This window comes from Phalacrocorax carbo, chromosome 1 (genome assembly GCF_963921805.1).
Source record: "Phalacrocorax carbo chromosome 1, bPhaCar2.1, whole genome shotgun sequence".
Lineage (NCBI taxonomy): Eukaryota > Metazoa > Chordata > Aves > Suliformes > Phalacrocoracidae > Phalacrocorax > Phalacrocorax carbo.
Genome location: NC_087513.1, coordinates 120211576 through 120224617, shown reverse-complemented (window position 1 = coordinate 120224617; position 13042 = coordinate 120211576). Strand labels below are relative to the sequence as shown.

Below are 13042 nucleotides of genomic sequence, written 5' to 3'. Positions count from 1 at the left end.
ACATATAAGGTTCACCTTCGTGTTCAGAGACAGATCACATATGCACCTTCAGCCAGAGACTGCGAAGGTGCATCTATATACACGTTGTGTGCTCTATAAACAGTTGCAATAAAAGCAGAGGTAGAAAAACACAGCTTATTCCGACCTTTCAGGGTGAAGAGAAACTACATGCCAGTCTTTTGCTCACCCTCACAGTTTCTTCCAGGTCGGGATGGATTGGTATCCATGGTTGTCCTGCATCTGCACAGATATGAGCCCATCAAATTGATGCACTCTGCTAACACAGAGCAGTCATTCTCAGCATGAGAAGCACATTCATCCCAGTCTGTAAGACCAAAACCACAACACCGGTCAGACAGCCTCTCTTCTGGCTGCATTAAGCTATAAATAGTAATAAAGTAGTCCTTTCTTCAGTTTTTTAATTTATGAATGTTGTCTTCTTTTTCATCGTTTACCTGACAGCCAGGCTCTGAGTGATGCAGAACACTGTTGTTATTCTTTCACATAAAAATCAACCTTTGTCCTTATACTCTGAAAAATATCTTCTCCAGGTAAATGCTTTTTTAATAAATTTTTTTAGAAGTAAACATTCATTTGAAGTGAAAAAAAATAGTGTAGGTTTGTACTCTAGCTATATCAAAAGCGTACGTTATACCAAGTTCTGTGTACAGTACCTCTAGATACATCAGGTAATGAACAGATTTGTTACCACTAGCTACCAGTAGATAGGATATTAAATTGAGACTTAATCCAAATAATTTCCTGCTTCAGATAAAAGGGAAATGCTAGTAACTCCCACAAGAAGCACTCCTCAGTTCTTAACAGAGGAAGTGCTAAGGGCAAAAACTCTGTTTAGAAAAGATTTCTTCTCAAAGGTAATACAATAAAACTGTGACCCTCTTTCTGGTAGTCTCAGAAAAGAGAACCTGGTTCATCAGTGCATGAGTATGTTCTAAGAGTGCTTTATGTCAAATTTCAGCTGCTCTGAATCAGTTAGAGATGCTTCTTTCATAGATTTATAGACCTATTGTATTGCCAAGTCTTTTCATTCTTGAGGGATTTAGAACTGGAGTCTTACATCACCATTTGCACCCTGTTCCAGCAAACATGCAAAGAGGCCAAGTTAATGCTTTGGACATGAATAATCTCAGTGAATCCCACGTGAGCCTTCCCCGTGTGCACTCCCTTGGGCACACACCTTCGCTGCCTCCGGGCCGTAAGTGAGGGAGAGCGGAAAACTAGACTGAAAAATGCCTTGGGACAAATAATTCTGATCAGAGGCTAGAAAATTGTTTTGAACAACGAGTGCTTTTCTTGCAGACAGCCTTCCCCTTTTACCTCTTTCCAGCTAATATTTCAATTCTTTTTCCTTTGTTCCTCGTTAGATAATTGTTCTATCCATGATTGTTTCCATCAGACAATTTCATGCACCTATGGCCAGCATCTGCCTATTATGTTACAGTCTAAGCCACTTAGAGGGAATACAGAAGCATGCAGGATTGACTAAAGCACTAGCAACGAAAGTGCTCTCATTAATGCCTTACTACGCTATGAGGTAATTGTGACTCTTGATGGCTTCAAACACCATCTGAGAGATGCTCCTGTGCTAATTGCCAAATAACTTACATTCACTGGCTCCATTGTCTCTGAGGGTTTCCTTTCTCATCACTTAGCATGGCTTTTTAAGCAAATGCCTTCAACCCTGATGGCCACATTCGATCATGCATGAGGCCAAACCCTTTATGTTCTCTTCTCAGTGCTCACTGGCACTAATGCATCATTCATGCACATACATGCTCACACATGCTGTGCTTTTTTCCTGCATAATGATTACACCTTAGCCAAGGTGTGCTCTGTGCTCTCTTTGTGTGCTCTTGGCATCTCTCTGGCCTTTCACATTTGGCAAGTTCTTTCCTCACACACACCCCTCAACCAACAGTCCTACTCGAAGAATTATGAGAGACCCACCTTTGTATTTGTTCTGGTTACCCATTATACCTATAAAAGGTACATGCAAAGGGTAAAAATCTGTGAAATTCCTTGCCTAATGATGTTGCAGGTAGTTTGCATGACTTCACGGGAAACCCATGGAGGAGAACCCAAAGAAATCACTTTGGATTCAGGGAGTCCTGGAGCTGAAAAGAGTTGGTGGCTAAGAGAGTTTTAGTGAAAGGCATCATCCACACTCGGTGTATTCTTACACTTCTCCAGGAACTGGCTCCTGCCTGCTACGGAGGGCGTGTTATTGTACTTGGACCTGACTCAGCGCACGTCCCTTTCTTTTTCCTTACCATGCCTCACACAACAGACAGCATTTTAGTGTCTCTATTAATCGTGGCAGAAAACTCAATACAAAGAGAGGTGCAATTGCTCCACTCTCTTAATTTGTGCTATCCCTTCTGATTTCTTGTCCTTGCTGTTTCAAAGCTGAATTCCCTGCTTTGCCACCGTCACTACACCAAGCATGTAGCCTTTTGGTGGCCAGGCTGCACAGAGGACCCAGGTGGCATTGCTCCACTCATGCAAGAGGAGCTGTGCAGGCTTGCTGCCAAAGGGCACGTCCCAGGGCTCTCAGGGGTCAGGAAGCAATACAGCCCATTATACAAGTCTTTCCTTCATGTGCTGCACTCCTTTGCCTTGTTTTCCACATTTGACTTTAGGAAACTCATGTCAAACAAATGCTTGTTTGGGCAGAGATAAGAAATAAACACCTTTTCTCTACGCCTAAGGAGGAGCTGGCTGTGCTCCTGGCTAAGACTGGTGCTACTGGAAGCCGCCTGCCTTTCTGCAATTAAAGTTACAGTCCAGAGCCATTTCTTCTTCCTCCCCACTCTTTCAGTCCAGGATCAATAATGTTTGTGAAGTTTTTTGGCACACATCAACACCTTGCAATTCAGTATCTGCTTCCACTGTGATATTTGTAAGCTTCAGGTGCAATTCGTCCCTTCTGTTGTTTTTCTGTCCTGTTCCCCTTAACCTCCATGCATTCTGCAAAGGGAGTTTTCCCCCATCACAGTAACTAAGCTTTTAAGGTCTCAATGAATTGGGGGAGAAGAATAACCCATTCTGTTGGCTTTGGCAACTCTCTGAACTTTGGCTGGTCCTGCCAGCTGGGAAACCTGAAGCCAGAACTCAGTCCTTTGAAGATAAAAATGGTGATTACTGAAGATCAAACAAAGGTCTAGTTTAACATAAATTCCATATGTGTTTCTTTAGTCCTATTCACTGAGAAGATATTTTCGAATTACTCTGACTGGATTTCTACAGTGAAGATGTTAGATTTCTTTTCTTAAACCCTGGCCCAAATACAGCTCCACAGCCTTGAATCACAAAACTGTCTGGAGGGCATGTGTATCCCAAAGACTACAAATATTCCAGAGTAATCCTATCTGCAATTCAGTGCGAGAAAGATATGGCAAACTTCCAACTGCTCACAAGGAGGAGAGAGGAAAATTAATAGGGAAATCAGGGGCTCCACTCCTCCTTAAACACAGCGGAGGGAAGCAGTGCCTGCAGGTACAGCCAGTGCTCCTTCTTCCAACCCCTTCTGGGCTTATGGATAAAAGCCCACAGAGGAGTTCTCATGTTGTGGTTTTCCCTCCAACAAACCACTGTAACCTCCACATACTTTGTCTCTCTATAAAGTATTTTTCAAGAATAATGCTGGTGATACTGTGCATGACCAAAATACAAACACTGTTTTGTTGTTTGGAAAAAAAAAATTAAAATTACCTTCTACTGCAGTGTTTTGCTGATCCACCAGAAGTGCAGAGCCATTGTACAGGTAAGAAAGCACCATGGCAAATGTGGAGGCATCAACGGGAAACTCAGGGTCCTGCACAGTGATTCGGAGCCTCACAATTATGCTTCCAGCTTGCAGGGATTCAGTCTGCACTTTCAGCTTCCCAGATTTGTATAAAGCAGAAATGTTGGCTGGAAATGAATTTTCAAGCTGAGCAAAGGGAGAGAAGCATCAGCAATTAGGAACCCAACAGGAATAGCTCCTCTTAAATCTGAACTACGGTGATGCCATTTTAAAGATTTATATATGGACAACAAAGAAAATGCTGTAAAAAGAAAAGTTTCAAAGTGTTTCAGAAATCTTACTTTTCAGAGATTATTGAGGCACATCACATATTGTGACACAAGTGTGAGTGTCCTTGGTGCAAGTAGGTACCCTTGAAAATGGTACCCATCTCACCACTGGTCCTACAAAATAGACTTCATTTTGGCTCAAGGGAGCAGAATTCCTTCTGCCCGTTTGCATGCATCACAGCTGATTTGGCCCAGTAAGTCTGCATGCATCAGACCCTTGATGTTAGTTCTGTATGTCGTGTAGGGTTTTTGCCCCAAGGCTCCTATATATTCACCTCTGCGCTCCCGGACACTGGAAACTGGTCATCTCCACTGTTGCTGGAGCAGACTCTGGCTTGATTTTGGATGCTATCAGCTAGCAGTCCCCCAGGCAGTAACCAGGCAGAGTTTGACACTTAGCATCGGCCAGGGGCCAGTCCCAAGAGGCAATCTGAACGTGACTGCCGTACTTTGGAAGACCCAGCTGAACAGATGCAGGTCGGTTTGTGCCAATTGATGTCAGTGTCAGAGAATGGTTCAGGAAGTTTCATTTACCAGATGGGCATAGCTTTAGCTCCCAGGGATTATTTGAAAGTCACCAGTCCAAGTCCAGCCTGCAGCCAAGTCTAATGACAAAGAGATTTCAGGATGAGAGACAAGGAAAATGGGGGTGGATAACTTCATGAAAAAGTGCTTGCGACAGCCCAGCTTCAAGGCAATATCACAATTATTGTTGATTACCAATCCAGTAAGTAGAAACATCAGTTGAACAGCTGGCGTTACTCTGAACATTAAAGCTGGCATACTGCAGTCAAAATTTGAGCTGTGCAGGAGCTGGCCATTTTGCCTTACATCTCTAGAAGGCACCTCTGTGCTTGAGCCTTTTGTTCCTACATACACCTCAAAGCATGCCTTTGAGCATGCAAAGCAGCACCATAAATCAACACAGCTTTGGTCCTGTTCAGCCAGAGTTTGCTCCAAAAATTCCTACAAAATGTTTAACTGGTCTAAGTTCAGACCAGTGTGGGGAGGCAAGAAAAAGACAGGAGAGAGGAAGTGAGAGGAGGATGTTTTGCTCCCAAACACCCAAGGGGGCAGAAGCAACACAGATGAGCAACGCTCCTTTTCCTTCCCAACTTCATGATGCCAGTTAGATCTGCATTAGTCTCAGAGGAGATTCAGTGACAAAAATCCTCCTGCACAATGAAATCAAACAATTTGCAGCTATGGGAAATGAAACCAGGACAGGAGGTTCGACTTGCAATTTCTCATGAGCAAATGCTGCTTCTGTGCTGCCTTTGAAAGTATAGCTCCATTATTGGCTTTTTCCTTGGATTTGTATTCACATAAGTTTATGACTTCCCCTTAGTTTTGGGGAAGTCTGATTTTGGATGGAGATTCCAATTCCTCTCTATGGGCCCTGTTCACCACAGCAAAACTGTAAGAGAGTGCTGCGTCTGAAATGTCCCCCCTGTTTGGGAAGCTGAGAGCTGGTAACAGGCTTCATGACTCAAGTTTTGTTTATGGCTGGTTACACCTGAGCATGGACAGTGGCTACATGTGTGCATGCAATGAATGGGGCTGGAGAAGAAAGCCTGTCCCAGTCACTTTTCTTTAAGAAGAAAGAGCTCTGAGAACAGCCAGACATTTACTGAGAAGACAGCGCTGAAATGAATGACAGCAATGTCATTTCAATAATCCATTAAAGACCCTCAAGTCAATTTAGTATGAGTTTATTGCCAGACGAAAGATCCAAGGAATGGAGTTCCTGTTGCATGCCTGCATTTTTAATTCCTTTATTCTTCTGTAGGGGCAAATTCTCATTGGCTCCATTCCTAATAAGGCAAAGGGCTTGATCTGTTTGGTCAGTTGAGTTGCTTTAATTATAAAGAAAGGTCAGAAGCAGTATGATGATTTTCAAGGGATATTTCAGCCAGGCGTAAAATCCTCTATCACATTAAATAAATTCTAAATTGGAAAAAAAAATATATTACACACAGATATTTTAGCATTACCTCTGTAAGCAACAGTCTTGAAAATTCTTCATATGCTGAGCTGCTGGCATTATGGAAATCATCAGTGAAGTTGTAGTTGAGAATCCTCATAGTAACACCAAACATCTTGGCCTCTGTAGGACACAATATTAAAACACACACTGACAAAGCAGAAGAGGAAAGGATTCAGTCAAAACTGATGCACCCAGACCAAAATCTCAGATGATGGAGGGAGAAGGAGGGGAGAAGGTTGAGTGAGTTTGGTATTAAACCAAGAAAATAAAACTAATATTCTGCTACAAACTTCCTATGCACTGAGGAGATGCACTTACATCAGGTCCATAAAGATATTTAGGTGCCTAATTACAACTGCATGAGAACCGGTTATACATATATCCCTGTGGACCTGACCCTGCATAACTCCTGCATTTGAGTTACATCCTGGATTGATTTGCCTGTGAGCTCACCTCTGGTCCACCATTCACAATTATTATTTTTTTCCTGGTCTTGGTAGCATGGATAGCATGACTGAAAATAATAATAAAAAACAGTGCATGCCATTTCTCTCTCAGGTAAGCCCTGGCAGATAATGTGCAGATCTCGTGAGCCAAAACCAAGAGCCAAGGAATCTATTAACCACTTTAACCTGTATAAACAATCTGAGGCTGTTACTCTTTGGACTGATCTTTGGAAAACTTTTCTTTTTCTCAGGGGCTCCAACTTCATACTCTGAAGTTCAGCACCCTGTTTCTGTAACCACTAGACCTCCTACTTTCCCTCTACAAAGGGAGTAATTTCCTTTTGACCCAAACTGGAGTCATCCCTCATCTGATCAAAGGGAAGGCTCTTATGGATAAACACAAACAGCAGCATTCTCACTGTGGCCAGCATCACATAGTTCACTGCCTGCTTTTTGAAGAAAATGTGGAGAGATTTATTTCTTCGTTTGCATGAAAGCTTAGGAAATAGTTTAAGGATTAAGGGAAAGCAAAATTATGTTTGAGCAACACACTAGGGTCTCAGGGAGCCAGCACCACTAGCTAATTGAACAAAATTATTCAGGTATTCTGCAAGCTTTCTTACACGGCACTTGTTATTCCCTTTAATCCTGGTCACTCACAAATATTCAACCAAATCTAGCCTTCCTCTGGGCACTCTTGTTAGCTCAGCTGAGTCCTTGACAAACCAGTTGACTGGATTTCTCACTGGCCACAGCTGTCAACCAGGATAAATGGGGCCTGATGGGAGATGGGTGGCAGCAGAGTGCAGTGCCAGGCACAACAGCAACAAAAAAGTATTCTTTCTTAGCCTGATATCTGTAATAGACTGAGTCAGCTCCAGCACTGCTTTATCAACTAAGGCCAGAGCTCTGCTGCCTGATAGTCTGCCTTGCATAAATGCTGGGGTAGAGGAGAGAAAAAGTGCTGAAGGAAGTGAAAAATGGAGTGCAGAGAGGACCAAACGGCTCATTGCTGAACTGCAAGTGAGTGGAGAAAGAAAGAGAGAGGGAAAAAAAAATATATCTATTTTAAAGTGGCTATTTACCTGTTTTAACATTTTGATGGGAGATGCTGGTTTTTCCACAGGTTTCGTAGCTGATCTCTACTGAATACATCATGCCTGCTTCCAGTCCAGACACGACCATTTTCATTTCCTCTGTCTTCAAGTTTTGTATAATCTCTTTGCCCTTCAACACTTGGACTTGGAAAGTATGGTTCAGAGTAGAAGTGACACGCCAGGACATTTCAAAACTGTTGCTGGTAACGCTGAAGATTCTGTGGTTCCTAACTGCAGAGGGATCTATCGCAGTCCCAGGAAGAGTCATCACAGAAAAATCAACATTTCATGTTTAAAGCATTGTGTTATTCTGAATCCATGATGGGCAATCTCTTTGACAATCAATGTGCGAAGCTCCTTTTTACATTACACCAAGAGAGATTCTGCCCCTCCCACAGTACCCTCATACATGAACCATCCCATTAGGGTGATTAATAGGGTCCTTACTCTCTTTATTTCCTTTTACTATACCTATTTGTGTTGAATCTCTAGTAACAGTAATAATCTGCCAGCGAGCTACAGGTTCAAGCAACAGAAGTTTGGAATAGTGAATCTGTGTACTCTATATTTGTTGACATCTGCTGTGCCTCTTGTCACTTTAATCATCAAAATGCACTCTTCAGGCAAAGGCTGCCTTGATTTGTGCCTGGAAAAACCCCACAGACCCCAGCTTTTACAGGCTGGGGGCAGAATGGTGGGCAGCATTTCACCTCTTTATGCCACTCTAGTCTGGTGCAATCATTGTCATGTCAATGGGAAAAGACAGGAGCCTTCAGAGATGATTCCTCTCCTCAAAGGAGGAGGAGGTGTCTAAGTTGGGTAAGATGAACTGCCCTCCAGCAGAGCCTGTCTGTTTCCACTATCAAGAGCCCAGACTAGATACCTTTTCTGTAGACAGCTGGGGTCAGGTGAGATAAACGTCATTCCCCATGCTACCCTAGAGACCATGGCATGCTGCTGGCACAACTTCAATTCTTTCATGCTAATGGTTAGCCTGAGAAAAAAGTTTGTTTTCTTAAATTGTTTCAATAGGACACAATTGTTTCAAGGCTTCTCAGCCAGGTGGCTGCCAAACACCCCAAAGCCATACCACCCCCGCTCTACAGGGACTTCAGTCTAATTCCTCTAGCTTCACCTTGGACCAGAAGTTGTGGGTGAAGATCAGGAATATCCAGCCTGTCTCTCTGAACTAGGCAAAGAACTACTTAAAGCTATTTCCTCCCACAAGAACAGGATGCTGTTATAAAAGCATAGTGATAACTCTCACCTGAAAGGCCTGAAGTCACCCATATGAAGACAAATCTACCAGGATTTGCTCCCACCATAGTCCCTCAGACAGCTATCATGTATTGCAGGGAGAGTATTCTCAAAGGCTGACTCCAGTGTAGAGTAGCTTTGGCCAACCTCCCTGACTTATGCCCCTCACCAACCAACATCTTCAGGGACTCGAAAGCAAGTGGCCCACATCCCGAGGGTTGTGGCCAGGAGGAGTTCCTGTGGTCAGTAGCAGATCCTCCCATACCTTGTTTTAGGACAAGACTGGGACATGCAGTGAGCTGGGTCCAGGGCAAGCTAGCGGTGCTGGCCTTACACAGCCCTCACTGGCACACTTCTCACGCTGGAGGATTATCCAGCACAAGCCCTGTGATGTGACTTCGACTTGAATGGTTCACCAGGCACAAGTGGTTCAAGAAGCCCGCGTGGCCACCTCCACTTCCAGGAGGCCAGTTCCCTTCAGTAACCATGGGAATAACAGTGGGGCTTCTCCAGTGGTCACAGCTCTACAGATCCTGACTGGAATGTCCTGTTGGGAGAGCCTCTCTCTTTCCATTTCCATAGGTAGATATTCACTCCAAAACTATGACCGGCTTCTGTGAACACCCTCCTGTAACTCACCCAGCCCCAGGACAAAGGGATCAAAGAGAGGCTGAATTAAAAGCAAGACAATATTCATTGAAACCCAAGGTTACTTACAGCACCCTGCATCTGTAGCTTGATTAGTCATGGACAAGAGACTTGAATTACTTATAGATGGAGTGCTATTGCTGGTGTTAACGAGATCCAACATTGAACTTGGAGTCGATGCTGCCATGCCTAGGGGAAAAATAGTATTATCAAAGAGTTAAAGCATTCCTAACAAAGCAAATCCAAAATAATATCATTTGTGTTTTCCACAGCTGAAAAGCAGCAGTAGAAGTAACATAAATAGAAATGAAAATAAATGCATTATCATATTACAAAAGCATAAAGTAATACATTATCTTAATTTTTGAGATTAAAGGGTTGTAAAATTGTTTTCTAACTAAAGCATTGAATCTGCAAGCACTTATTTATCTCATTATTTTTAAGCCTATTAGCAGGCCCATTGATGTCTGTGGGCTGTAAGTACACGCCTCTATATTTTGCTGAACTGGTACTGCAAAGTATTATTTCACCCGTTGCCAAACTCCGTCTGCCTCCAGCAGAAGACCCTGTATAATCCAGGGTGTATAAGCCAGTCCTGGCTGCAGTCACGCAGTCACGCAGTCACACAGTCAAAATGGGAAGGAGAGTTCGTGTACAAATAGTGTCACTAATCCTATTTCGCCAGAAGGCTGGGGAGGTATACTGACACCGAGCGGCTTGCTCTGAGAAGCAGTCAGGGTCTGAAGCTAGAGGGTTTGGCAGGTGAGTGAGGAGAGCTGAAGGTGAGATAGGAGAAACTGCCAGGTACTGTGAAATGCATACTCTGCATTTCAATCAGAAATAGCTAACAGCTGGTTTATGTGGCAGCTTCTCCCGACAGGAGGGGAAGGGGCACTGTGTGCGCCAGAAATCGTTGCCTTGCAGGTGGCTCCTGCAATAGACCATGAAGTCGTTCAGAAGCATTCTCAGTATTTCCCAGGTGAGACCTACATTTCTTACCTTCTTTTCTTGGGCTCAGATGGTGAGGGTTGACATCTGCATGTTCGTGCTGATGGTCACAGCTGTAATAACCCTCCAGATTTACACACGTGTTTTTCTCGGGACAAGTGTTGAATTCAACATGGGAACATTCATTGACATCTAAGAAGAAGAACACACCTTGCACAGATATTGACAGCAGTGTCAAGATTGATCTGCAATGTGTGCAGACTAGGCTCTGGATGTGACAAATTCAGTGTAAATTTGCAGTAACACTGCTGAAGCAATTCTGGGTGTATATGGGTACAAAGAAATCACAATGCTGCCCTTCCCTGAAACTAGCCCCCCTTCAGTTATAACCCTATCACTTTTACTCCAGTTCATTGGAATATGAGGACAGTTAGCGGCAACTCTTGATTACAGTTGCAGGGTGTCACCCAAACCTAAGAGATGTCAGTGGCAGGGAGAAGGAGATCTACCCAGTGATTCCACTGTAAGTTGGACTGAGTTTTCAAAAGTAAACACAATAAGAAGAGATGACAATGGTACTTACGGATGCATTTCAGGAGTGAAAATGTTCAGATAACTACACAGTAATAAGTAGAATAAAATAATTTAAATCAAATATATTTAAATATTTACCTAACATTTGGAAAGGAGGGAGTAATACACTATAGTAATTAACAGACTATAAATACTCCTTGTTTCATGCAAGCTACTGGAAGTAATACTTGTCTATAAGAACAGACTATATCTGCTTCCCAATAATATTTTAAACACTTTTCTTTAACAGACTTCTTGATACAACTGATGATTGTGCTACAAATTTTGCTTTTTTGTATGAGGATGGTTTGTGCTATGCTACCAGCAGAAAATAAATTTCATTGAGGAAGCAGGAGTATTCCCCTCCAAAATATTCACTACAGAATAATTGTTAACCAACTACAACCCTCCTCATCCTATAATGGATAGGTTAAGGCCATATTTGCAAAGTTTACAAGATTCACTACACTGTTTTTGAAAGGAAATTGATAGTCATACAGATGAAATCCCAAGTGAAGATGGATGATGCCCCCTTAAAAAGCTTCCCCTGCTGACAGGATTATAATAATTAACCTTGCACTTCTATGTCAATCACTTCATACACACGCTTCACAATGTCCTTCAAGGAAGAAGAAACCTCTGCTAGCGGAGCTGGCTGACGCAGTCCAACGAGAACCTGGGAGGCCACTGTCCCAGTGTATATTTCTGCATGGTTACTCTGGATATGGTGCACAGAGGCATTCAAGGGCTGTAATGCACCAGTAATCTGGAAAACAGGGGAACAAACGCTTTGGTATCTCATTTCTCTATCAGCACAACTGTATGCCAATGAGGCATAACCTGTGCAATGATTATCATCATAATCTGAGTGTAGAAACCACCAGAAACCATAGCAAAGTGGTATCATTTAGATCTGTATTTATGCAGTGTAAGTTCTTCTCATTATCACATTTCACAACAGAGTTACAGGGCAGTAATACCATGCTAAGGGAAGTGTGGAGCTTCATGTCAGATCTCAAATGCTTAGGCAGAAGGATGCAACCCAGGAAGATAAGAAAAAAGTATCTTTGGCTTGTAATGCTTAAACATAAAAATCTCAACAGACAGAATATACTTTAGATGTGCTATTGCACTTCATATGTGATAAAGCTGTTCAAAACTTTTTACTTTAAGCAACTAAAAAGACTGCTGGCAAAGGGAACAGAAAGAAAAAGACGAAAAGCAATAGACTGAGCAAGAAGGCTGGGACTAAGAGCCACAAAGATACCCCAGGACTGACCAAGTCATCACAACTGCAAGTCACGTATCAGAGAAGGGACATGGTGGTGGGCTGAGCATTAGCAGTCAGTGGAGCAGACAGGTCCTGGAAGACATTCCTCTGAGTAGTAGCTCGTTGCAAAGCTTCAGTTTATATTTCCTGCTTTTGAGTGACTTTGTCATAGCTTGCTTTAGTCCAAGATGTGAAAGTCTTGGTAGATCGTTGCCCTTTATTCCTTCCTATACAGTGACAGGACCAGGGTTGCTCGCTTTTTTAGGATATGAGAAGGTGAATTCAGGTAGGAGTGTCATGGTTTTAGCTGAGGAAGAAGTAAATTCATGGAACATTCCCGTGCTACTGCTACCTTCTATTCTTCTGCTGGCCAGTGCTCACTGATGATGGAAGAAGGGTTTTATTGCTACTAGCCCACTCCCAGCTGGAAACTGAGGAGGAGTAGAAACAAAAATGGAGGGAAATAGGTTGCCCTTTTGGGTTGCCCTTTTGGGTACTTTCAAAGGCCACATTCAAGCTTGGTTTTCTCCATGGCATGGTGATATGTTTTAGGGAAATGCTTCAGGTTTATGGCTTGGAGGGTCTTCGTCCTCACTCATCAATCCATTTCCTAAATACCACTTAGAGGACAGAGTGAGCCCCCCGTCTGAGCACGGCTTTAGTTTGCAGCCTGGTGCTTCCCGCAGACCCTCCTTTCAGGAAGCGTGCCTTACAGGTCTGC

At 43.0% G+C, this 13042-nt stretch overlaps 1 protein-coding gene across 1 annotated transcript in view; it reads right to left on the bottom strand.

The window, feature by feature from the left end:
• UMODL1 (uromodulin like 1) overlaps nt 1-13042 on the bottom strand; it is a 56422-nt gene that overhangs the window by 30782 nt on the left and 12598 nt on the right. The window contains exons 4-10 of the mRNA XM_064444305.1: nt 11625-11817; nt 10530-10670; nt 9600-9719; nt 7614-7868; nt 6090-6202; nt 3733-3952; nt 188-325 (exon numbers count right to left, since the gene is read on the bottom strand). Of these exons, the coding sequence (XP_064300375.1) occupies nt 188-325; nt 3733-3952; nt 6090-6202; nt 7614-7868; nt 9600-9719; nt 10530-10670; nt 11625-11817 (1180 nt within the window). The remainder of the gene's footprint in view (nt 1-187; nt 326-3732; nt 3953-6089; nt 6203-7613; nt 7869-9599; nt 9720-10529; nt 10671-11624; nt 11818-13042) is intronic.